The following is a 26,700-nucleotide window of genomic DNA, read 5'->3' as shown; positions in this document are numbered from 1 at the left end:
CACCAGCTTTAATTGGAGCTAAACACATTGCCGTTTCTGTACTATCATGCAGGCTCTGCACCAAAATGGCTTTTGTGCTTACAGCGGTGCCATCGTTTGTGTGCTCGGTTGCAGGTCACGTGCTGTCGCTGAAGGTTCAGTTAGGGCACGGGTGTGCATGTGTGTGAGTTATCCTCATTGGAGTGGATGTGAATGTCAAGCATAGTGAGAGGCAAATCCCAAAAGAAGAACACTCATGAAGTGGGAAATGAGAGCAAGACACGCACGGGGATACTTGTTAGGCTTGTCAGTATGACGGCAGACAGGGAGATTGTTTACGTCTGACTTTTATCTCTCATTCAGATCCCCCTTCACCCTGACACCTGTTGCCATAGTGCGGAAAGAAATTCAGCCCCAGAGGAAACCAAGTTAGCAGGTTAACAGTGCAAAACACCAGGGAGTCGCTGCCAATGCTTCTCTGATCAAAACGCATGGGAGTCTGCCAAGTTTTCAATGGCTACACTAATAATCAGAGGGATGTTGCAGTAACCCAACTATCATTCCCGTCGGCATGTACGCTTTAGGAGACAATTAAATGTTGCTCTACTGTGCCACTTGCTCACAGCAAAAAACTGGTCACATCGCCTTTGGAAAATATTACAAGAAAATACTTGTTTAGAATAAATGTTTACTAAATTAACCTGCACATTTTCATTTACGGACACATTTAGATGTAGGAAATTAAAGGGGCAAAAATCTGTATTCTATATACGCCATATACTGTAGTATTTAGGATCCCAGGGGAGCTAGAGAAGATCCCATTGAACTAAACAATGAGTGACAAGGTGGACTGATTTGGTGTCAGCCAGTGGGATAACAACCATTCAAATTCCCACCTAAAAAAATGTATCTTCAATGTCGGATAATACCTACTGAGACCCCACTAAAAATAGAAAAAAACAACAAAGAAACGCAACACATTAAAGCTTTCAATACACTCCACGGTAAATAGCAAACTATGCATTGTTTGCATTTAACCATGATAAAAAAAAAATGCAAAAGTAAATACCACTATTTGTACTGTATATAAAGTACACATGGCGTGTGGGAGCGGAGAGAGCAGTCAGTCAGTTAGACAGATACAGTAACATGGGCTGACTAGCTAGGTAGTCATAACCACAAATTTAGCAGGGAACAAATGTGTATTTTTTTAATACAGTTGTACCTGTACATACGAATTTAATTCATTCCTGGATCTGGTTTGTAAGTCGCAACGGTCCATCAAATGTCGAGCGGGATTTTCCCCATACGAGTACATTATAATTTCTAGTACAATTACAAATAGCAACTACACATAAATAATCATAATGTAATGAATCGGGTTTTAATTTGGCGGCTGTGTTTTGTATGCTGTTCCTGAACGCACCGTTTGACTGACGAGAGAGAGTGGTGCGGTAGAGTAGGGAAGATACCATTTTTTTCATGTTGTTGTTGGTGTCGGCAACGGCGGACAGTAGTCGTGTTGTATTGCACAAGTTCTGAAATAAATGTTTAAAAACCTGACGAAGCTGGCAACGTCCTTGCTGATGTTACAATAATAATAATAATACATTGGAAGTGAAGATGCATTTTTACTGTCACCTTAACTTATAGGGACTGGCGAACGGAGGTCGAAGGAGACCAGCCATATTGTCGAGCCAGTTCATTCACACGCACACCACGCTCATATTTTTCTATCATTTTCTGATTAATTTCAATGATAAGCATCACCTTTTTCCTTTTTTTACCGCACACGTTTTCCTGCACTAAGCTTCTTGGAAGTCATGTTGATTTCTCTCACAAGAAAATCTGCCGTGCGTCCGACTTGCGGAAAACAGTGACATTGCAACGCTGTCATAACTCATCGTATATCGAGCTAGATATGTTGAGACAAATGAAAAATGAAAATTTATTTTGGATGTCAAAAAGATCGTATGTTGATGCAATCCACTGTACTGGAGACATATTATTCTATATATATTTTTTTTAAATACTGCACTCCTCAGAGCAAAGATATTTTTTTCTTGATGAAGTTTACCAATACTAGATATACATAAGATGACTTCCGGATCAAAAGTAAAAAAATAAAAATAAAAAATAAAATAAAAAATCCCAGACCTTTTCTTTTGTTGAAATGGTAGTATGGATTTAAAAAATGTGACATGTAAAATCTTTTCAACAAAATTTAATCATATAGCTCTGCTTGCCTGAACCCAAATCTGAAATCTCTTTCTCCGTGTAAACGGGCCCTGAATGCCAGGTGCTTTGTTCAGCTAAATAGTAATAGAAATTTGATTATTGCATGGACTGAAGAAACAGAACGACGATATTATTCCAATGAATATATACCCTTGTGAAAATACAAGGTACGGAAAATAAATGAATGAATATATTCTGGAATATTTGGTGTAATGTCAATTGTAAAAAAAAAAAAAAAAAAAAAAAAAAAAAAAAAAAAATGTATACTTCCAATGACCACAAATTTCATTCTGGTGTGAATGGATTTCCACTCAAATGTCAAATGAAAAGTTTCAAAATTTCAAAAATTTAGTTCAGTGGTCCCCAACCAACGGGCAAGGGACCGGTACCAGTCTGTGGCGCATATGCTACCGGGCCGCACAGAAATAATAAATAATTTATTAACGACCGCATTCTGGCCTGTGAATCTTGAAACACCAATCTGCCTGACTACTCTATTGAATAATCCGAGTAGAGATATGTGGACGTCACCCTCTAGTGGTCACCGCCATGACTGGGATGTTTACACACCTCAGTAGCAGCCCAGCGTCAGTCAGTGTAAAAAGTAACGTTAGCTGCCTGCTGCTGGCTGTTTGCTGCGCGTGGCACACCTCAGCAATGGCAGACGGGGTACTTCCGGTCGTTTTGCTTGGATTTGTCAATAGATACTGTATAATAATAAAACTGGATAGGATGCCATCATAGAAATCAATTGGAGCTAGCATGTTTTTTTTTATATTTAGCATATACTGTATATATTTACGTGGCCTTGTCCTCGATAATGATGTGGGCACATCAGATTTTTTTCCCGGAAATAATAAGCTCACACGCTAGCGAAGATGATTGAAAAACAGACGTCTTTGGGCAGCTTCCTACGGAGAAAAGGCCACCTGAAGAGTCGGAAGAGGAGCCTCTGCCAAGTCCATTCTGCATAATATGTGGCCAAAAGTTAGCAAACGAGGAAATAAAGCCTTCAAAGCTGCTTCAGCACGTAGAAACTAAGCGCCCTTGAATAATGGATCAGCCATTGGAATTTTTCAAAACAAAAAAGCACCATCACGAAGGACAGAAACAATAAGTGAGGGCCACAGCTTCAACAACAGCAAATGCACTGAGAGCATCAGACCTCATGGCGAACCGTAACGCTAAAGCCAAGAAACCTTTCACGATTGGAGAAGAACTTATTATGCCTGTGACCAACGATATTTGCCATCAAGTTTTAGGAGCAGTCGCTGTTAAAAAAAGATTGATTCAGCGTCTGGTTTCCCTGCACTTAACGTTTGTTTTTAGCCCCGTCGTGTTATTTAATATTTACTGTATTTTTCTGCCACACATTGCCTGTCCATAAAAGAAACTGGTCTGTGGTGCAAAAAAGGTTGAGGACCACTGATTTAGTTAATTTTGCAAATAAAATATGCCCTGTGACTATCTGGCCAAAAAGTCTCAAAGCAGTACAGTTAATTGTTTTCGATCATTTTACATTCAAAATACAAATGTATTTAATGATGGGTAGATCAATGACATGGGTTACGAAGCCAGGGAAAGGCTTCATAATATAGGCGATATTCTTTTGAATCACATAATTTAAAAACAAAACAAAAAAAAACAACAACAACAACAACATGTTGCACATTTATGATCAGGACTGTTACATACTAAATGCAACCTCAATAATTTAAGTGACTTCTTTTTATCTATCCTGTAATACATTATACATGGTTATAAAATACAGTACTTGAAGTCGTTACTGAGTGGGGTGTGCAATGTAATTTAAAAACTAAAGAATGGAACTTAGAGAAAAGTGATAGGTTAATTAATACATGTAACCTCTTCAGCCTACAGTGCTTTGGGAAGTCCTACCACATCTATACTCTACATCTAAAATGAATCGGCAAGCCAGGAGCAAATATACTGAACCACCATCTGATTAATAAAACTAGACCTGCACGGCAATTTTTGCCTCAGGACCAATCATTGGAAAAAAATCACAAAAAAAGCATGTGAAACATCAAAGCATTTTGTCTTTTTATTAAACATGACTTCCTGGCCTTAAGGCATTACTTTCGTCACTATTGCTTTTAGTGCCTTCATGTTGTCATTGATCAAGAGTTGTACCTTAATGTGCTGATACTCTTTTTCCTCCTCTTGCAGAACCTCCAGCTGCTTCAGAGCCGACTCCTGCTGGAAATCCCCACGTTCCACCTGCATGAAAATAAAGCAAAGACTGAGTGCCTGTGGAATCTCTTCTATTCAAAGTAAAAGAAAACATTATACATTGAAAAATGAATATTTTTTACACTTGTTTTTTTTTAGTGCTAGTCGAACACCTTCAGTTGGTGCTGGCAGGTAATAATGTATTCTTGAAAAAAAAATTCCTTGACAAAGTGCAATTTTGTAAGTTGGCTGAGCTCATTTTTGTGCAATGAAAGAAGCACAGCTCAGAACCCTTTTTCCTACAAATACCCCCACCCTCGAGGAACATGCACAAAAGCCTTAATCCTGGTACGGCTCCAAAATGGGTCTTTCTGTGTCTTGCAGGCATGTAGCTATACAAGTACACCCACTGTAGGATTAGCCATTCGGAATAAACACTAGAAACGGTATTGCCTTGAACCTCATATCGATAAATTTAGCCTCTGAGCCTTGACTACACATCTTTTTGTTACGTCCTTACTCATAAAATAATGAATTCCACAGCTTAGCCTGTAATAGTGCATTCATTATGCTAATGTCATCTTGGAAAGGACATGCATAACTACAAAACCTAATTTTGCCAGGATTCTATTTGTGACAAAGACAGGAAAGGAAGAAAAGTAGTATGTTGTGACACTCACACTCACCATCAGTTGTTTCATGGACGCGTGCTCTTCATTTTCTCTAGCAGCATTATGGTCTTTGTGCACAATCTCTACCCGGATGTCGTTTTTTGCAGACACAACTCCTTTCAGATCTGTCAGAAACAGATGGCACATTTATTTCAATAAGCTTGCATAAACACCATTTTGTATTTGTTGACATTCTAATTTCCCCGAGTGCATTTTGCAATATGACAGATTTTAGTGACATCCCTAGTTTGTGATAGCCCCCTGCCTCCCCCTAAAAAAAGAAAAAACAATTTACAACAATTATTATTGTCTTGTTCCCTGCCAACACAAGATTATCTCGTCTTGCATACATATGCAATCTCACACAACCTTCCATGGTGGCTCATTGTGTTAGGGACAATGCTGATGATACTATCAGATAAAGTCTTACTTTCTGTTTTAATTTTGCTTGCAAGTTCTCTCTGGTGAGCACAGATGGAGACGGGCAGTGAGGGCATAACCAGGTGCGCTTCCTCTGTAGTATACAGACAATAGACATGCTGAAGGGACCAGTAGCACAGTTTGTTCGGTTCTTGGAAAGAGACAGTTGCTGACTGTCTCAAACCTGAGTCACTTGGTACATGGGTGGGTGGCAGTGAACATAGCGCATGATGCAAATAGCCTCAAATGTGATGCAGCCAGACTGAGTTTGCGTGAAATGACTCCTCATCACAATCTGGCTCATAATCTTTGCAGCACATAAAAGATGTCCATCTTAAGAAGGGATCTCATCTTCTGTGGAGTGTGGCAATTTGGCTCCTGTCATTCATCTTAATTTCAATAGCAGCTTTTGTTTGCTTTAATGAAAAACAAGATCTGTTACAATAGATGGACATGTTAAGTGTGATAATGGACTTAATGATGCTTTGGCATGCATGTTTTAAGGGGTGTGATGATGACGAGCAGACATACTTCTTTGGGAGCGGGTACAACAGAATGCGCCGATGGTGCCCATGAGGACAATGAGGGCCACAAATACTCCTACAGCAATGCCGATGATCACCGCCACAGGAAGGGATTCTATAAAGAAAAACAAACAGACGAGAATGTATCTAGAGCACTAATGTTCTTCCCAACAAAAAAATATGCCTGATAACAAGCGGGTATGCAGAGGGAAGCTAGAGGGTAGTGTAAGAACCTAATAGATAGATAGACATACAGTAAGAACCTTTATTCATAACTCAGGGGAAATTAGATACGCAGCAGTCTGCAGCTTCACTCAATGCAAATAGGATTCAAATACAAAACACTGGTTACATAATATACAGTGGGGAGAACAAGTATTTGATACACAGTCAATGGGAAAACCCATTGGCAGTGTATCAAATACTTGTTCTCCCCACTGTAACACTTATTGTAAATCTTTTGTATCGCAAGATTCTCACTTGATGCTGAAATCTGTCATCAATTATAAATTTTAAGTTATACAGTGGGGCATATAAAGTATTTAGCCAACCACTAATTGTGCAAGTTCTCCCACTTGAAAATATTGGAGAGGCCTGTAATTGTCAACATGGGTAAACGTCAACCATGAAGGACAGAATGTGGAAAAAAAAAAAAAAATCACATTGTTTGATTTTTAAAGAATTTATTTGCAAATCATGGTGGAAAATAAGTATTTGGTCAATACCAAAAGTTTATTTCAATACTTTGTTATGTACCCTTTGTTGGCAATAACGGAGGCCAAACATATTCTGTAACTCTTCACAAGCTTTTCACGCACTGTTGCTGGTATTTTGGCCCATTCCTCCATGCAGAACTCCTTTAGAGCAGTGATGTTTTGGGGCCGTCGTTGGGCAACACGGACTTTCAACTCCCTCCACAGATTTTCTATGGGGTTGAGATCTGGAGACTGGCTGGGCCACTCCAGGACCTCGAAATGCTTCTTACGAAGCCACTCCTTTGTTGCCCTGGCTTTGTGTTTGGGATCATTGTCATGCTGAAAGACCCAGCCACGTCTCATCTTCAATGCCCTTACTGATGGAAGGAGATTTTCACTCAAAATCTCTCGATACATGGCCCCATTCATTCTTTCCTCTACACAGATCAGTCGTCCTGGTCCCTTTGCAGAAAAACAGCCCCAAAGCATGACGTTTCCACCCCCATGCTTCACAGTGGGTATGGTGTTCTTCGGATGCAATTCAGTATTCTTTCTCCCCTCAAACACAAGTACCTGTGTTTCTACCAAAAAGTTCTATTTTGGTTTCATCTGACCATAACACATTCTCCCAGTCCTCTTCTGGATCGTCCAAATGCTCTCTAGCAAACCACAGACGGGCCTGGACGTGTACTGGCTTCATCAGGGGGGCACGTCTGGCAGTGCAGGATTTGAGTCCCTGGCGGCGCATTGTGTTACTGATAGTAGCCTTTGTTACTGTGGTTCCAGCTTTCTGTTGGTCATTCACTAGGAGCCCCAGATCGAGGGAGATTATCAGTGGTCTTATATGTCTTCCATTTTATAGTAATTGCTCCCACAGTTAATTTCTTTACACCAAGCATTTTACCTATTGCAGATTCAGTCTTCCCAGCCTGGTGCAGCTCTACAATTTTGTCTCTGATGTCCCCTACGGTCTTGGCCATTGTGGAGTTTGGAGTGTGACTGACCGAGGTTGTGGACAGGTGTCTTTTATACCGATAATGAGTTAAAACAGGTGCCATTAATACAGGTAACGAGTGGAGCCTCGTTAGACCTTGTTAGAAGAAGTTAGAAGAAGTTGTTTGTAGGTGACCAAATACCTATTTTCCACTCTAATTTGAATATACTCTAATTTGGATATGAATTCTTTAAAAATCAAACAATGTGATTTTCTGTTTTTTTTCAACATTCTGTCTTTCATGGTTGAGGTTTACCCATGTTGACAATTACAGGCCTCTCTGATCTTTGCAAGTCGGAGAACTTGCACAATTGGTGGTTGACTAAATACCTATTTGCCCCACTGTATATACAATACTATAATTCATCAAGGGGACAATAATTACAACTGTATTCTCTGTATGTTAAGCATTTGAATCTTGTGCAATCTTAGTATTTTGTGCTTGATTTTTATTATTTTTTTTAAATAATTAAATAATTTCCCTAACGGCTCTTGGGGGCCAATGTGTGTTGATTTAATAGAAGTGGTCCTTATGTGTATGTGCACAGACGAGTAGTACACTGGAGGATGGGCAAGATCTCAGACCTGCGGGCAAACATCTCCAACATTAAAGGTCCTCATCAAACACTTTAATAAGGGCAGTTGCCCACATTTATGACCTCCCTGCAATTTTAAACTGAAGCCAAACAACCAAGTGCTCTTCCTACACCATTAAAGGCTGCTTAATGTCTCCATTGGTCAATGTCACTTGCACATAAGCATCTTATAATTTATCATTTGTGATAAGTGGGAAGACAAAACAACCTTCCCGGTGGTAGGGAGGAAAAGGTCAACAGATAGAGGTATTAATTTTTTAAAAGGGTCTCTTGACAAAGAAAGAAAGCATTTAATGTCTCTATTTAAGATGTTATATACGGCTATCTTAACACAAACACCAGGCCATAATCGCGAGAACAGCTGTAGAAAATTGGTTTAAAAAGTGGCCTGTGACCAAAAGACTTTCATGTTTGGCTCCCTTGATGTGCATAAAATCTAATGGGAGAGGTGCCCTTGTGAAGAACACCTATAAGTCCCTTAATTGCACAATCCGTCAGTGTTTTAGCTACACAGTGTTTTACCCCACACACAGCAGTAAGTGCAATTGAATTCAGTCGTAAAAGACCATACAGTATAATATTGATTCATTAATTCATTCATCTTTCGCTTACGCTTAGTATTTTAAAATCAAGAGATTGGTGCACTGTAGATTGGACGATACAATTGAGAAGAGAAATTGGTCCATGTTTTGTTTGAACACAACCAAACCTGTCAAGTTTAGCTAAATAAGTAAATGCATTGGTTTGGTCTTGGTTTACTGAACTTGTACGACATCTTTAATGCCTCATAAAAATCTGATTGATATGTTAATGGGGTTTTATTGGATTCTGATTACATGGAGTATAGGGCAGGGTTCACTAAATCCGGACCTCAGAGCCACTTTTCCTGTCGTGTTTTCCATGTCTCCCTCCTCCAACACACCTGAATCAAATAATCAGGCTCATTATCAGGCTTCTGGAGAGGTTGCTGATGACATAATCATTTGATTCAGGTGTGTTAGGGGAGAGAGAAGTAGAAAACACGACAGGATTGATGGCATTGAGGTCCAGATTTAGTGAACCCTGGTATAGGGCATGCGGCTCTTTAGCGCTACCGTAGTGGCTCCCTGGAACATTTTCAAAAATGTTTGAAAATGCACAAAGATGGTTGAGGGAAATATGTTTTTTGTTTTGATATGGTTTCTGTAGGAGGACAAAAACGACACAAACATTCTTAATGTTTTCCAATGCTGTGAAAATGTGTAGAATAAATATTAAATTTCAACATTGCTGTCAACTAAGATTTGCGTCAAAGCCTGCGACACACGTTTCTATCAGCAGGCCGGGATACCAGGCAGATGGTTATTGTGAACAAGCCACAACACCCATTGGCAGCCGAGTACCCAATTGGGAGTAAGAGAAAAAGTGTGATTCCATTACTTCTGACGAACTTAGGCTAGGTTCATACCGCAGGTCTTAATGCACAAATCTGATTTTTCATGTGATTCTGACTCCAGTGAGGCATTAACTTGACGGTTTGAATGGAACAAGTCGCATAGAAGTGGACTATTTCAAATCCGATCTCGGTCACTTTCGTATGTGGTTTGAATTAGAGTAAAGTTAAATAAATATGTGGCGGGCGGTCTGAACTGTCAAGTTTCCCAAATTGGAATACATGCAGCAATTACATCAGCAAAGAGCGAGAGAGACTGGGCGCTACTGTAGCGGTGCAGCTGTGCATTAGCGCCTAGCTTGCCTTGAACACGGCTTTTGGGGAAGGGTCAGGTTTGACAACAGTCATAAAAAATAAAGTGGGTGAAGGATAAGTCTGAGAATGCTTGGTTATTTCTGCTCCATACGAGCAATATTTTAAGATTGCTTACACGGCCGAGATTCGGGTCAAACTGTCTGTACGTGTGTGTCATGCACGGACAGTATGCGCATGCTGGCGAGCCATATATACTTTGAATATAAGACTAAACGGGAATTATTTATGTCTGTTATTTGTGTCCTCTTTTTGGAAATCAATATATGATAACCTTTGAGAAACGATGAGCCAGCATGTGTGGTCATTTGTTTTGATGCTTCTGCGGAGACTTCAAAAACAAAACCGAGATAATAAAGCAAATCAAAGACAAGCCCAAATAAGGGGCAAGTTATGCACGTTCCATTTTGTTTTTCGAAACCTCAAAATAAAAACAACATTAAAAATCTGATTTCTTTATTGCATTTCTATAATTTCATGAAAGCAATGAAATATTTTATTAATATTGTAATGAAGTTAAACTTGAGGTGGCATCCAACAACAGAGTTGTCAGGTGGTGCGTTGGATGCACTGCAGGGAAAACAAACATTAAATCATGAAGGCTCATTATGTATTTTTAGCCGACTTAGTCATTTTGATAGTAAGCTAAAATAGCCAAAACAGATACATAAAGCATGTGTTGCTTTCATTATTAGGTTTATTTAAGGCTTTCAATTTTTTGCGGCTCCAGACATATTTGTTTTTTGTTTTTTTTGGTCCAATATGGCTCTTTCAACATTTTTGGTAGCCGACCCCTGGTATAGGGTATAGAGTATAAGGTATATAGCACCTACAGTTGTGGTCAAAAGTTTACATACACTTGTGAAGAACATAATGTCATGGCTCTCTTGAGTTTCCAGTTATTTCTACAACTCTGATTTTTCTCCGATAGAGTGATTGGTACAGATACTTCTTTGTCACAAAAAACATTCATGAAGTTTGGTTCTTTTATGACTTTATTATAGGTTAACAGAAAAAGTGATCAAATCTGCTGGGTCAAAAATATACATACATGGATCTGAAAAAGCGAATCATTGACTTGAACAAGTCAGGAAAGTCACTTGGAGCCATTTCAAAGCAGCTGCAGGTCCCAAGAGCAACAGTGCAAACAATTGTTTGTAAGTATAAAGTGCATGGCACTGTTTTGTCACTGCCACGATCAGGAAGAAAACGCAAGCTATCACCTGCTGCTGAGAGAAAATTGGTCAGGAGGGTGAAGATTTAACCGAGAATCACCAAAAAACAGATCTGCCAAGAATTAGAAGCTGCTGGAACACAGGTGTCAGTGTCCACAGTCAAGCGTGTTTTGCATCTCCATGGACTGAGAGGCTGCCGTCCAAGAAGGAAGCCCTTGCTCCAAAAGCGGCACTTTAAGGCTCGACTGAAGTTTGCTGCTTATCACATGGACAAAGATAAGACCTTCTGGAGGAAAGTTCTGTGGTCAGACGAAACAAAAATCGAGCTGTTTGGCCACAATGCCCAGCAATATGTTTGGAGGAGAAAAGGTGAGGCCTTTAACCCCAAGTACACCATGCCTACCGTCAAGCACGGTGGTGGTAGTATTATGTTGTGGGGCTGTTTTGCTACCAATGGAACTGGTGCTTTACAGAGTAAATGGGATAATGAAGAAGGAGGATTACCTTCAAATTCTTCGAGATAACCTAACGTCATCAGCCCGAAGATTGGGTCTTGGGCGCAGTTGGGTGTTCCAACAGGACAATGACCCCAAAAACACATCAAAAGTGGTAATGGAATGGCTAAATCAGGCTAGAATTAAGGTTTTCGAATGGCCTTCCCAAAGTCCTGACTTAAACCCCATTGAGAACTTGTGGACAATGCTGAAGAAACAAGTCCATGTCCGAAAGCCATCAAATTTAACTGAACTGCACCAATTCTGTCAAGAGGAGTGGTCAAAGATTCAACCAGAAGCTTGCCAGAAGCTTGTGGATGGCTACAAAAAAAGCGCCTAATTGAAGTGAAAATGGCCAAGGGACATGTTACCAAATATTAGCGCTGCTGTATGTATATTTTTGACCCAGCAGATTTGATCACTTTTTTCTGTTCACCCATAATAAAGTCATAAAAGAACCAAACTTAATGAATGTTTTTTGTGACAAAGAAGTATCTGTTCCAATCACTCTATCAGAAAAAAATCAGAGTTGTAGAAATAACTGGAAACTCAAGAGAGCCATGACATTATGTTCTTCACAAGTGTATGTAAACTTTTGACCACAACTGTATGTTTATGGCACTAAAACGTAAAATACTTGCTCTTTCAAACTGGCACTATTTTGATAGTTGCACATTATTATTTTTAGATTTTGCACTCAGATAAATACCATTACCTTTTATGTGATAGTAAGTAGAGTATACAAGTATTATATGACACCTGAGTAAGACCTCGCTATCTGATTAGTTGTTTGCTATGTGGTATTTGGTCTTTCGCACAATGACATCATCAACAATTTGGATCAGTTGGATCCATTCGTTTTGCTCCATTGCATGGAGGGGCATGTCCTATAGGAAGGTTTGGAGGGGAGTAGTGGCTCACAGTGTTTTTCTAACAGGTTGCATTTTGTCTGTACAACTTTGTAGAGTGCAATGTAACATTCCTAATTATTAAGTTGTTCCTTATTTCTGGAGTCTGGTTCTTACCCTGTGGATTAATCGATCAAGGTACTTCCATGGCGATAGTGAACGCTACTTGTTAAGCAATGACTCCTTATTAAGCCAATACTTAAGGATTTCTTCGACTGAATAGCATTAAGCATTATCATATTATATTATATTATATTATATTATATTATATTATATTATATTATATTATATTATATTATATTATATTATATTATATTATATTATATTATATTATATTATATTATATTATATTATATTATATTATATTATATTATATTATATTATATTATTATTGGATGATTGCTGGGTTATTTTAAAAATGGACTGGCTCGGCAGCTCACTGAAATTACATTATGGTCGGGGAATTGGCGACCAGGATGGGAGGATGAAACATCCTGTCAATTCACCAAACACTCCAGATTAGGAGGCCAAGCGAGATTTGGCTCAGCATTGGAGGGGTCTGTTTATCTTCTAGTTTTGTCTGTGCCAAACAATTGCAGCTCCAGATTTGTTTTGACTTCACCAATTCAGTATAGAATAAAAACAACAACCTTAATAGTTATCATGGCTTGACTATATGTACCATTGCTGCTGACAACAACAAAAAATGCAAAACACCACTTAAATTTTGTCTATATTGTTTGATGCCACATCCACAATAATTGGAGAAAAGGAAGATGGAACCTGTCCGACCTTGGCTCCCACCTTGTTCCTTAAGGCGTATGATCTCGGTGTCTGAGCCAAAGCTGTTCCACGCAGTGCAGTTGTAAATGGTCTGGAAGTCAGCTGGCACGATGTTACTCATTGTCAGTGTGGAGATGACTCCTTCCTCTGTGGTGACTGTCTCTACTGTGTAGCGACCGGACGTCCCAGACTCCAATACAGTCTCTTTCCAGGACCAGGCCTGAGAATGGATTTTGCGTGTGATAGAGAGGACATGTATTGATCAAACCATACACGGTAAGTGCATAAGGACATATGGACGAATGCTGCATATAATAACAATTGAAAGGAACTGAATTGAAGCAACAGTAAAAGGTCTGTATGCTAACTCAGCTTTCAGTCCATTAAAGAAAATTATTTTCAGTTAGCAAGAGTGCAGCACTGTAAAAAAATAAATAAGGGCTCTTAGGCGTTTACGGACACCCAGGGTGCCAAGGAATGCCAAAGTCATAAAACGGAGTGCAGAATTACATGAATTATCTTCTCTTTTCTATTCTAATCATAAACATATTTTAAGTAGGGCTGTCAAAGTTATCGCGTTAACGCGCGGTAATTATTTTTTTTAATTAATCACGTTAAAATATTTGACGCAATTAACGCACATGTCCCGCTCAGAAAGTATTCTGACTTTTGATAAGTTTTACAGCAAGGCTTTTTGTGCTGTCCAACAGCGAACTCTTGTGGTCGCTTTGCGACATGGTTTATTGTTTTCAGTCCAGTTCAATATGGCTGCACAACGTCTCGGGCTGATAATGTTGTGCTTATATGATCCTTGGACAAGATTTGTCCGTAAGTATGGTTGTTGTAAAGAATGTACATATTATGTTAGTAAGCGAAATGTTATATTTTTTGTATGAGACGCTTTTTGTTAATGTTTAGTGAACCTGTATAGCGTACTAAGCTAACGTTGTTGCTAATGCAATGCTTGTGTACTTTTTTTTTGTAGTTTTACGACGGTCTAAAGAGGACAATGGTTTGAGGCCATTTTATTAATAAATCAGATGAAAAAGGAAGAAGTCTAATTATTAAGGCGTCGTTCACTAGCTGTCTAGCTTTGGAAAAAGTAGACGCTTCGGAGTGAGGACAGCATAGACAGATTTAAATGACAGTAGAGTGAAATGCCCACTACAGTCCTTATGTACCGTATGTTGAATGTATATATCCATCTTGTGTCTTATCGTTCCATTCCAACAATTTATTTTACAGAATATATATATATAATTCACAGAAAAATATGGCATATTTTATAGATGGTTTGAATTGCGATTAATTACGATTAATTAATTTTTAAGCCGTAATTAACTCGATTAAAAATCTTAATCGTTTGACAGCCCTAATTTTAAGACAATGCATATCTAAACTTGTATTAAATGTTTTGTGATACTTAGTATTATGGCACCTTTTATTAGTCACACATCCAGTACATCTTTCATTGATCTACTGGGTACACAACTGAATCAACTGATCATAACCTTGTGCAATAGATCCTTTGGTTAAAAACATAATGTCTGATACTATTGTTGGATTTTGATTAAAATATTTGGAAAAAAAAATCCCTTCCCTGAGTCTTAACCTTATCATGGTTGAGAGATTTATGTGTCCCATTGATTTGAGCAGCGAAGTTGTCTAGGGCATTGTGGCCCTGGCAGGTTAACCCAGGGCAAACAAGTCCTGGGTGAGGAAGTCGACAAAGTGCAATTTAAAAGATCCCCTATCATAACTTATATGAAGGACTTGACTGAACGTGGGTCATTTTTGCCTAAATTGCTTGCATTTTAACATTTTGGCCAAACACTGTCTCTCAATAAATATAGCCAACTGGCACTTTTAACCTCATTTATTTAATCACCCAAATGTAGTAAAGTCTCACTACAATTATCCAGGTAGCATTTTGCTTGTCGACCAGTGTAATCAAACAAACTCGATATTAAAAGTTTTTTGCAAGCAACTCTCTCTCTCTCTCTCTCTCTCTCTCTCTCTCTCTCTCTCTATGCCTTTGATAGAGAAAGAGAGCGAAAGAGACTCATATTCACAGGCATGTACCCAAACGGCAGCATCATTTATGTGAATTTAATTTAATAATGAACAATTAAATTGAGCGAGTAACGACACAATAATGGTTGGCAAATTCTGCCGTTTGTTGCCGGATTGGTTTTGAAAGGAGCCAGATGAGGTGGCTCGAACATCTTTCCGGATTACCTGGGGAAAGTCTCGGGAACCCCATGATATTTCATTTCTCCATACATGTGATGTAATTGTGGATTATGTTGTAGTTGAACTTTAACTGGTTTGGTCATATGGATTGTATCTAATCCAAAACCGAGGAACTGACCCAAACATCTTTTTGTTAAACTTCATTTCCCAACACCAGACAAACAGTAACAGTCACACACATCCAAGCACACACAGGTATGCCATACACATAAATATTCAGAGCTTTGAGAGAAGCCTGTTTTTATTAGGTCCATAGATCCTGATGAGAGCACAAAACAAAGTAAGCATGCAAATCAAACGAGACACAATGGTTTCAACCTTTCATGTGGTGACAAATGGGTATCATAACATTATAATGGTATTCAACATTTTACCACCACTTTTACAGATGTAACAAACTGTTATAAGTAAATAAATTGATTTTTAGGAAATGTACTTACAATTCGGTCTGGGGGAGGAGTACTCCGGATAAAACATTTGATTTGTCCTTTCTCTCCATGCAAGGCTTGTTGTGTCTGAGTGCTTGAAATGGTGGGTGGCCCTGCATACAGTCACATATAAAAAATATATATATAGAAACACAAACATGATGTTTTATTATGAACCAACATATTTTCTGGAATTAATCAGGCATTGTATTTGAAAGAAGAAACAAAAAGGCAAGTAAAAAAACAGATTATTTACATGTAACAGTTTTGCTTTATTTTTCAAATGTTGAAAATTAGAACTTCCTAACTGCAGTGTATAATAATACCAGTAATAACATCAATAATAATAATAATAACAACAAACTGTAGTAACAGCAATACCACTATGAATATTTGCTTAACTGTAGATTTCCCAACTAAATTCTTGCAAGATTGTGATGGATGAAGTGTTCTGTAATCCAGCAGTCTATTGAAAAGATGTATTGCAGTGTCTCCTCCCATTGTATTGTTTAACCAAGGACATGGAAGGACTGAATGAAGGGCACGAAACCTCATTCAGAATCAATGCTTTTTTCTTTTTCTTTTTTGATTTATGGCATGTTTGATTTTTTTCCACTGAGGAAAATGCGTACTGGGCAGCATTGTTGCTGTACTTCATAGCGTAATCAGGACAACACAGACACCAGGAGAAATATTGCCTAGAGAGTGATAACAAAATCTGTGTTTTACCACATCAAGCTTCCCTGAAGATTTGACCTGTGAACCAATGTGTGTGGAAACAATATACAACATAAGAATAATGTACGCTCCTGAAATACAGGCAACACATTAAACTAGAGCCTACTATATTACACTGTATTTTTGCTGTATGTGTTTTTATTTGTCACTACCATATTAGTAATGGCTTTCAGGTTTGTTTTACGAGTCCCAAGCAATCAAAAACATGTTATCACTCAATAGTATTTATAATAAAATTAGTCTGTAAACTTGTTTATGCTTGACATGTAATATATGTGGGTTGGGAGATTGTATTCAACAGTCATGATGTGAAAACAAAAGTTTGTGACTTCGATAAGCTACTCATTATTCGAGTACCTAACCCAGGGGTCCTCAAATACAAATCTTGAAGGTCCACAATTATTTTTTTCATACAAGTATGGGTCCATTTATTAATGTCGGTCAAGTACAAGGCAGGTCGAAGGTGGTAAAGGAGGTTTTCTTTTAATGAAACAAAAATACAATGCACATTTTGAATGAATAAAAAAATAAATTAAAAAAACATTTTCTTGACTTAAAATATAAAATACAAAAATACAAAAAAACCAAACAAAAAACAAGCAAGTACAATGTTTAGACATGTACACTAAATAACTGACAACATCTGTCATTAAGGTGCAAACAATTATTGACAGTACATTTTGTAACTGTAAAACACTTCTGGTAAAAAAAAAAGTAGTACACCACATGCTAATATTCCATCATTTATCCATAAACGCATGCCTTTTGGATTTATATCATGCCACTTCTTATAATTACACACATCGCAACACCAAGAAAATGATAGAAATTTGGATCGATTGTCAAGCTAAAACGTCCGGCGCCCGAGATCCCAGAAATCTAGCATATTGTGTGCGTGACGTCACAACAAGGACGTCAGTGCTTAGTACTGAATGGCGGTGATGATGGCGGACAATTTTGTTTCTAGTTGCAGCGACGAATCCGACGTGACGAATGATCTTCTAATGGTGACGAGGAGAGTTATGAACCTTTCTTTGGTGTTTTGGGTTATCAATTTGAGCACAAACGAAAACCAATGCAGCCTAATGAAAGGATCATTGAGGGGAGCAATCACACTGATGAAACACCAGCAACAGATCGTGTGGGAAACACAGAACGGTTTGTTTTGCATTTCTTTTTGTGAAGCTTATACACCATGACCACAAAATAATGTATAGAATAATTATCATTTATTGTGCTATCATAGGTTTTCGCTCTGCCAACAGACACAAATATGAACGGGATTAGAGGATTTGTTCTAAATATTTTACGAGCGATAATTTATACATGTGTCCAGTCCTATATCCAATGCGTGATATGTTTTTTTATTATAAAAGAGTGCTCACTCTGGCCATTTTGAGCTTGGCTGCTCCGCTCCTTTTGTTAGCCTGAGGTGGTGGGGTGGTCTCATCAGAGCCAGTCATCGTCCTCTTTCTTGATATCTCGGAACATTTAGGTGGCTGCGCGTGTATGGTGGGCACGGCATCTGCTTTCAGCAGCCATTTCTTAGCAAAACCTGATTTCATTTGTCCATAGTTCGAATAGCTTTCAAGTGTAAAACGCACACATCACAAAACCGTGCCGGAGGCTGGGTCTGCAAAATTAGCCCTCTTTGCACGGACGAACTTTACTCATTGTCTGCGTAGTCCAGCTCTTTTTCTCACGTTCGGGGACTCATGGGTATTACATTGCGACAAATGGCTATTTGTACACTACATAGCATGACAGGTTTCAACCATTTTAGGGCTTTTTTGATAAAACACGAACGCAACTCTCGTCGATAAACAACGATGGCACCTGCCTCGACCTTTTGTTTCCTTGTTGTGACGTCTCTGCCCCATTCGGCTGTTTCCGAAATACTTTCGGAAATGTTCGTAATTTTCTATCTATTTTCGATAATTGCTCATGAATGTGATTTATTTATTTTTTGTTAACTTTATTAATATTTGTTATCTTGCCACATAACTGTTCAATTGATATCTCACAGCCCCTTAGTATTATAATACCCTTTAAGGTGCAAACATAATAATTATTGACAGTAACTTTAGCTGTAAAACACTGCTGAATGAGAGAAATGGCATTTGGGGGTCAGAAAACTGTCTACTCATATCATCAGCCAGTACTTCAGTGCGTCTTGTGGTTGATGAATCTGAGAGTGAGATTTACCATATTTTTTATGGTTTAGTTTTCTTTTCAAAACACTCCTCCAGTGTCGTTTTCCTTTTTTTCCCGATCATACTCCACATTTTTCTCAAATTCTCACGTGTTTTCACAAGATCCCTCCAACTTCCGTTTCCTGACTATTTTTTTTCACTTCCTTTCTTAGCCCGGGATGAGTTCTTACCAAATGCGCTACTGACCTCCAGTTGCCAGTTTTATTGCTTTAAAATGGGTTTTGAGATTTGTGCATTAAATTTTAGATAGATCGGAACCTATAGATGCCTCTTGTCATAAAAAAAAAACAAAAAAAAAAACAAAAAAACAAATGCAAAAGACGTATAAATACGTTTTTGGGACACTGAAGCAATTAAAAATAGAACGTATTTATACATTTTGGGGAACGAATGAGTTAACATACAACATGTCAACTGTCAATATTTTGTGTGGCCACCACTTTTATCCAGAACTGCCTTTAATCTCCTGGGCATGGAGTTAACTAGAGCTTCACAGGTTGGCACTGGAATGCTCTTCCACTCCTCCAGGACGACGTTGCGGAGCTGTCGAACATTTGAGACTTTGCGCACCTGCACCTTCTGCTTGAGGATCCCCCAAAGATGTTCTATTAGGTTCAAGTCTGGAGACATGCTTGGCCAGTCCGTCACCTTTACCCTCAGCCTTTTCAGTAAAGCAGTGGCCATCTTGGAGGTGTGTTTGGGGTCATTGTCGTGCTGGAACACTGCCCTGCAACCTAGTATCTGGAGGGACGGGATCATGCTCTGCTGCAGTATTTCACAGTACATGTTGGAGTTCATGTTTCCCTCAGTGGAATGTAACTCTCCAACACCTGCAGCACTCATGCAGCCCCAGACCATGACATTCCCACCACCATGCTTGACTGTAGGCATGACACACTTACTGTATCTTTGTACTCCTCACCTGGTCGCCGCCACACATGCTTGAGACCATCGGAACAAAACAAATTAATCTTCGTCTCATCAGACCATGGTTCCACATGGACACATGCACTTGGATATGGTTTCAGTAATCCTTGTGCTTTGTTGACATGTCTTCAGCAAACTGTTTGTGGGCTTGCTTTTGTACCGCCTTCAGAAGAGGCTTCCTCCTGGGGTGACAGCTATGCACACCGATTTGATGTAGAGTGCGGCGTATGGTCTGAGCACTAACAGGCTGACCCCCCACCTCTTCAATCTCTGCAGCAATGCTGACAGCACTCCTGCGACGATCTTTCAAAGAAAGTATTTGGATGTGACACTCAGCTAGTGCGCTCAGCTTCTTTGGACGAGCAACCCGAGGCCCGTTCTGAGTGGACCCTGCTCTTTTAATATGCTAAATGATCTTAGCCACTGTGCTGCAGCTCAGTTTCAGGGTGTTGGCAATCTTATTGTAGCCTTGGCCATCATGTAGCGCAACAATACGTCTTTTAAGATCCTCAGAGTTCTTTGCCATGTCGTGCCATGTTGGAACTTCCAGTGACCAGTATGAGAGAGTGTGAGAGCTGCACTACAAATTTGAACACACATGCTCCCTATGCACATCTGGACTGGACCTAGTAACACTAACGAGTCACATGACATTTTGGAGGGAAAATGACAAGCAGTACTCATTTTGGACATTTAGGGGTGTAGTTATCTCAGGTGTGAACTCACTTTTGTTGCCAGGGGTTTAGATATTAACGGCTATATGAGTTATTTTGAGGGGAAAATAAATTATTATATAAGCTGCACACAGATTACTTTTCATTGTGTCAAAGTGTCATTTTGTCAGTTTTGTTCCATGAAAAGATATACTTGAATATCTGCAGAGATGTGAGGGGTGTTTCACTTTTATGATACACTGTAAACAAACAGATTGCAAAGTGCCGGGTGCGACTCGTGTTTCACACTGCTGCGGTCCGTCCACTCTAGCTAGCAGCATGAAGGCTTTCTCAGCCAATCAGTGAATCGATGCAGTCTTTCTCAGCCAAACAGCGCATTGTTGTCATTGAGATGACAACAGAAGTGGGAACATGGAAGATATTTGACTAAAAATGAAACAGAATTTAGCGATAGCATAGTAGAGCATAGAGATAGATCGGCGATTCATACAAATAATATATATGTTTTTAAAAAAAGTTTTTTTTTTTTTTTTTTTTTTTTTTTTAAAGTGCCATTTCTTCTGTGTCCGGACAGAGGTGTGCCATGGTCCGGTCGTGGACGGCAGTCTGCTAATTGAGGACCCCGGACCTAACCACTTCATGTTTGGTAAATTCTTGCTCAACTCAGCACAGAATAAGTGAGTGGACAGCCATCCATCTGATTAGTGGGCTGTTGACACCAGGTGACAACACTCATATGAAGATGTAACATTTGAGTCATTCCCTAGCACCCAGTTTGTATTTCCATGATTAGTTATAGATGCAATCAAGAGGTAAAAGATGATAATTTTTTTTAATCATTTTTTTTCCACAGCAATATGAAAACGCAAAAAAAAAAAAAAAAAACGTCAGCCAAGGCTGCCCTTTGTCACCGATTCTGTTCGTTAATTTTATGGACAGAATTTCTTGGCACTGCCGGAGCATTGAGGGTGTCCGGTTTGGTGGCCTCAGCATTGCATCTCTGCTTTTTGCAGATGATGTGGTGCTGTTGGCTTCATCATGCCATGACCGCAAACTGTCACTGGAGCCGTTCGCAGCCGACTGTAAAGCGGTTGGGATGAAGATCAGCACCTCCAAATCTGAGATCATGGTCCTCAGCCGGAAAAGGGTGGTGTGCCCTCTCTGGGTCGGGGATGAGATCCTGCCCCAAGTGGAGGAGTTTAAGTATGTTGGGGTCTTGTTCACCAGTGAGGGTAGGTGAGGCCGGGAGATCGACAGGCGGATCGGTGCAGCGTCTGCAGTAATGCGGACTCCGTACTAGTCCGTAGTGGTGAAGAATGAGCTGAGCCGAAAGGTGAAGCTCTTGATTTACCAGTCGATCTACGTTCCTACCCTCAACTATGGTCACGAGCTGTGGGTCGACCCAAGATACGCTGGAGAAAACATGTCTCTCAGCTGGCCTGGGAATGCCTTGGGATCCTGCTGGAGGAGCAGGTTGAAGTGGCTGGGGAGAGAGAAGTCTGGGCTTCCCTGCTAAAGCTGCTGCCCCCGCCACCCAACCCCGGATTAAGCAGCAGATGATGGATGGATGGTTGGATGGATGCATGGATAGACGGACGGACGGATGGACACTGCATTTCATGATTTGTTAGTATTGGAAAATGTCTACAATTTTCTCTAGCATACATCTGCTGTTTTTGATCATCCTCTACCACGTTTGTTTGACAGTTCATCTTTGGCACGGATACATTCTTATTTCTTCCAATCAGTTATTTAGGACATCACTGTTGTCTTCTAATACTGTGTTGAACATGACATATATGCGTTATGTGCTGTTTTTTCCCTATTCAACAGCTTTAGTCATAAATGTTGTTCCTCCTTCAAAATTCAAAATTCAAATGTTGTCTTGCCGAAAAGTACTACTAATCCTACACGAAAAAACAGTGAGCAAAATAGTGTTAGTACTTCTTGATACTTTTTTGTTTTCGTAAACAGTGCTGAATGTCTAGTTTTTGTGGTTGTATCAGTGCAATTTTATCTGCACCAAAGTTCCTTGGAGGATGAATCAACAACTATTGTGATGAACCTCTTCAACCCTCTCAATACTAAACAGAGGTTTTACATTTCAAAAGAACTGTCAGTGACATTTTCATTTCCCTCTCCTTATGCTGATGGCAGGATGAGAGTACAGTATTCTAATACAAAACAAGGCAAGGACATCACATATTTAGTAAGTCTCTTGTGTTGGTTTAGGTTGAAGTTGAGTGTTTTGAAGCGGTGCCGCATGAGGCATCTTGTTGATTAGTGAAAACAAATCGCTTCACTTGCCAACTTCCTCCAAACTCTTCGCCAGCTTTACACCAATACATAATTGTGGTTTATTACCTGTCTCTTATTAAAATGAATTAACATTTTAATGAGACTTTGCCAGATGGTGGCTTGGTATGCTACTGGAAGGCTCCAGCATGAATCATCTCACTGATTTAAGGTAAACATATTGCAAGGCTATTTTTTTCCTTGTCTTGCTCTATTGAAAAAAAAAAATACTGTTCCATATCTGTTTTATTTATTTATTGATTTTACATAAATCATGCATGTTCTCCTCAGAGTCCACCATGTAAACAGACCAGGATCAATAGCATGCAGACTGTAAAGGGCTTGTGGTCTGAGCTAAAAAGGATCTATTCTATGGATCTGAGTTGCAAATTAGGAGCTTAATTAGCTTTATCTCCCTGATTCAGGTTAAAAGTGTGTCTGCGTGCTGAACAACAACAAAAACACACTTTTTTTTTTTCTTTTTTTAAAATCATGGCAGTGGGTGGCACTGCATCACGACAGTGTAGCAGGAGAGGTCATCAGTGTTGGGAGTAGTTTGTCATTGATTGAGGCACATTGCAATCTGATTACACAACCTCTGTGTGGGTGTCGAAAGGCCAACACATTTGCCTCGCACGTACATTGTTTTAGTAGCAAAAAACAACTGATTTTTGACTAGTTGCCTTTGTTCTAGTGGAATAAGAGGGAGAAAAAAAAGTAAAAAATGTATGGAGACACTGAGCCTCGGACATTGTTCTTTTCCGTGTAGGAATGGTGGAACACTTTGGAAGACAGTACTTACAACTACTTGTCATAGCAAAACACCAAAAAAAAAAAAAAAAAAAAAAATTAACGTGCTAGAACTATACTTAGCTCAACTTTTATCAGTAGGTACATTTTTAGTATGGTCTATACTCAAACTGCATTTATTTTTAACTTATGTATGATGTACGGTCACTAACACTTCAGCTCTAAAACCAAATAATCTGATAAAATCGGGTTCATAATGGGGGCAGTGTTAACTGGACGTGGATGGCTTGAATTTAAATATATTGTTTGGCAATGTTTTATCTGAATTTCCATTCCATCCTTATTATTGTACTTTTCAAACGACGTTTGTAAATTCCTTTAATGTAAACATTTTTCATTTAAATTGTAGTTACTGACATCGCATTACAAGTATATTTACACAGCAAATGTACGGTAATATCATCGGAAAAGCATTACATGTGACTTCTACCACATACAAGCATTACTCTTGCTTAACTGCTCCATATACAAGAAAAAAAAGTGCACCATAAATGCACTTCTCACCCTCATTAATTTGCTATTTTCTTCTATACACGGCATTAAAGATGTTTAAAGAAGGCTTGAAATCCGATTAACTGAGGGAATAAAGTCTGTCGTGCGAAAAATAGTCAGGAAAAAAAGATCTGTATTGGCCTTATGCTCTGTAGGGTGTATTCAAAAGAGGAGGTAGTGTTGTGGTCTGGAGCCCTCCTGTTGTCTTCCTGTGATTACAGACTTCTGTTGGTCTGCACCATTATGCATACTTATTTGCCAAAACACATGTGGAATCAGGAGAAAAAAAAGTAGGTCAGAAATAAATGGATATATTAAAGAATTCAAAGGCCTTCCCACACAGAATGTACTTTTTTTTTGTTAGTATGCTGGAAATAAAAAAAATACAGTGTATATTTCTTTCAATGCAAAACATTTATAAATAAGTTTGCATGATTTTTCTTTTAATTTTGGCATATTTTGGCTCTCATGTCTTTATTAGGCAGCAAAAACGACTTATTGTGTTCAAAAGACCAAAAATGAATACTTCTGTCATAAGAGGCATCCCAAAAGCCGTATACTACAGTACATAGCCAGATCATCAGGTTAAAATGATTTAAAAAATAAAAATGAATAAATAAATAAATAAAAACGGTAAAACCAAGTGTAGTGATTGGGTATGTAAAATAACAGATGAAACTATTCATGTTTTTGAATGTGTATAAATGGCTGCGTGTAACCGGCTTACAGCCAATGACTTGATTTTAAATCGGTTAATGGCTGCATGTAGACGTAGCCGCTGTGTCTAATTCACTGATAGTTATTTTAAGCAGGTGTTATCATTTGTTTCCCACCTGAGCCTGATCAAGAAAATACTCAATGAGGTTTTTGCACGTTTATAAGCAAGCCACAGTTTTTATGCAAGGAAAATAAAGTATGTTCATGGGAAAAAAAAAAAAAAAAGCTCTTTCTTTCGAAAGGCATACAAACAGTTCAAGAAAATCAAAATATTATTACTATGTTACTTGTGTGTTTCTTGGTAATTGAATTTATTGCAATTACAGCATCTTAAAGTGTCAAAATGTTTTTTTGTAAATCATGTACAATTTCAAACTGACAATTTCCCATGAAAATAATAAGCATGCTTGCCCTGAAAAATGGTTCTGATGCAAGATAATGCACCAACCACCACTGGTAAAGATACTACTAAACCTCATCTGCAATGGATATAAAGAATCCTCATTCCCTGACCATCGACACTCTAGCATGCTTACAAAGCAAGTGATTGACAGATGCACGTACGTATACCCTCAAAACGAACTTAATTAAATGTGACCCACGCATTAACGAGCCATGGATTTAGGATTTCCCCACAAAAATAAAGTTGTCGGTCATCATGGTAGTTTTGCTCATAAAATTGTACTGACAATTAAAAAATGAAGAAAAAAAAGTGCATGGCGTATGTTTATTTATACTCCATCATTTTTTGTGTAAGTGATAACACACATGAATGTGTTCGGCCTACCCATGTAGGCTCATTTGAGGTGCAGGAGGAACAAATTCATTGTGAGGGTATGAGAGAAGAGTAAGCAATATGTATCCATTAGTGACTTATACACAAACTGGCTCCCCTGCTAGCTGTTTGATTATAATTAAATTACAGTCTTCCCCAGGGAAAAACAGCAATCCTTGTGTCTATGCGTTTTGCCACTGTGGGAGTTGGCAACATTGAGTGCCAGAGAGGAAGGAAAGAGATGGAATGACACATGCAATTTAAATGAAGTTGGTGAAGGGCTTGGAGGATCACTGCAGGGAAAACAAACAATAGTGAAAGATTAGTATGTGCAGCAGAGACTTGAACGTCACTCTATTGACTGTGTTTACTCTAGACAGTGGTATCATAGCTGTAGAATGCCCATGGAACTTGTTTAGCGGTTGCTTTTACTATGTGTAGGACACCAGGGATTTTCACACTTCAAACTAACAAAGTAAATATGATTTTTTTTTTTTTTGCCCTTCTCATTACTGTTTGTTACGCTAAATGGAATTTCCATATCGGTGTCAGCTCTGTTCACCTACAGTATTTCTTAAACCTTTTTGGGTTATAAATAGGGGGAATATTTCCATAAGGTGAAAATGGAGGACATATTTTTCAAAAAAGGTTTGCAGTGTATTTTCATCAACAATAAAGTTTTACACAGTTTATAGATCATATTTTTGCAACTAAATAGTAAAAGATAGTAAGATACCAATTAAAGGTCAAACCTTTTTAGACAATTCATATATTTTACAGTACCGTGTTTTCAAATTGCAACGTGCCCACGATCAAATCTTATTTTGAAAAGGTGTTCTGCCAAAATATCCTATGTGGCGAAATATCCAACCCCAGCCCAGTGCGCTTACGCAAGCGCACATCAGTTGAAAGTAGCGAGTATTTATTATTTTAATTTTTATTGAATCTTTTTTTTTTTTTTTTT

At 38.7% G+C, this 26,700-nt stretch overlaps 1 protein-coding gene across 12 annotated transcripts in view; it reads right to left on the bottom strand.

Annotated features, from left to right (window-relative positions):
* Positions 1–26,700, bottom strand: part of kirrel3b (kirre like nephrin family adhesion molecule 3b) — a 257,264-nt gene that overhangs the window by 5,785 nt on the left and 224,779 nt on the right. For 2 of the 12 annotated variants that reach the window (XM_057838938.1, XM_057838941.1), the window contains exons 11-16: positions 16,108–16,208; positions 13,424–13,634; positions 6,033–6,140; positions 5,512–5,595; positions 5,091–5,206; positions 4,372–4,458 (exon numbers count right to left, since the gene is read on the bottom strand). In XM_057838938.1, the coding sequence (XP_057694921.1) occupies positions 4,372–4,458; positions 5,091–5,206; positions 5,512–5,595; positions 6,033–6,140; positions 13,424–13,634; positions 16,108–16,208 (707 nt within the window). The remainder of the gene's footprint in view (positions 1–4,371; positions 4,459–5,090; positions 5,207–5,511; positions 5,596–6,032; positions 6,141–13,423; positions 13,635–16,107; positions 16,209–26,700) is intronic. The other 10 variants (XM_057838940.1, XM_057838951.1, XM_057838942.1 and 7 more) reach the window with 7 other exon arrangements.

Source organism: Corythoichthys intestinalis, chromosome 6 (assembly GCF_030265065.1).
Source record: "Corythoichthys intestinalis isolate RoL2023-P3 chromosome 6, ASM3026506v1, whole genome shotgun sequence".
Taxonomy (NCBI): domain Eukaryota; kingdom Metazoa; phylum Chordata; class Actinopteri; order Syngnathiformes; family Syngnathidae; genus Corythoichthys; species Corythoichthys intestinalis.
This window is presented reverse-complemented; position numbering and strand designations above follow the sequence as displayed.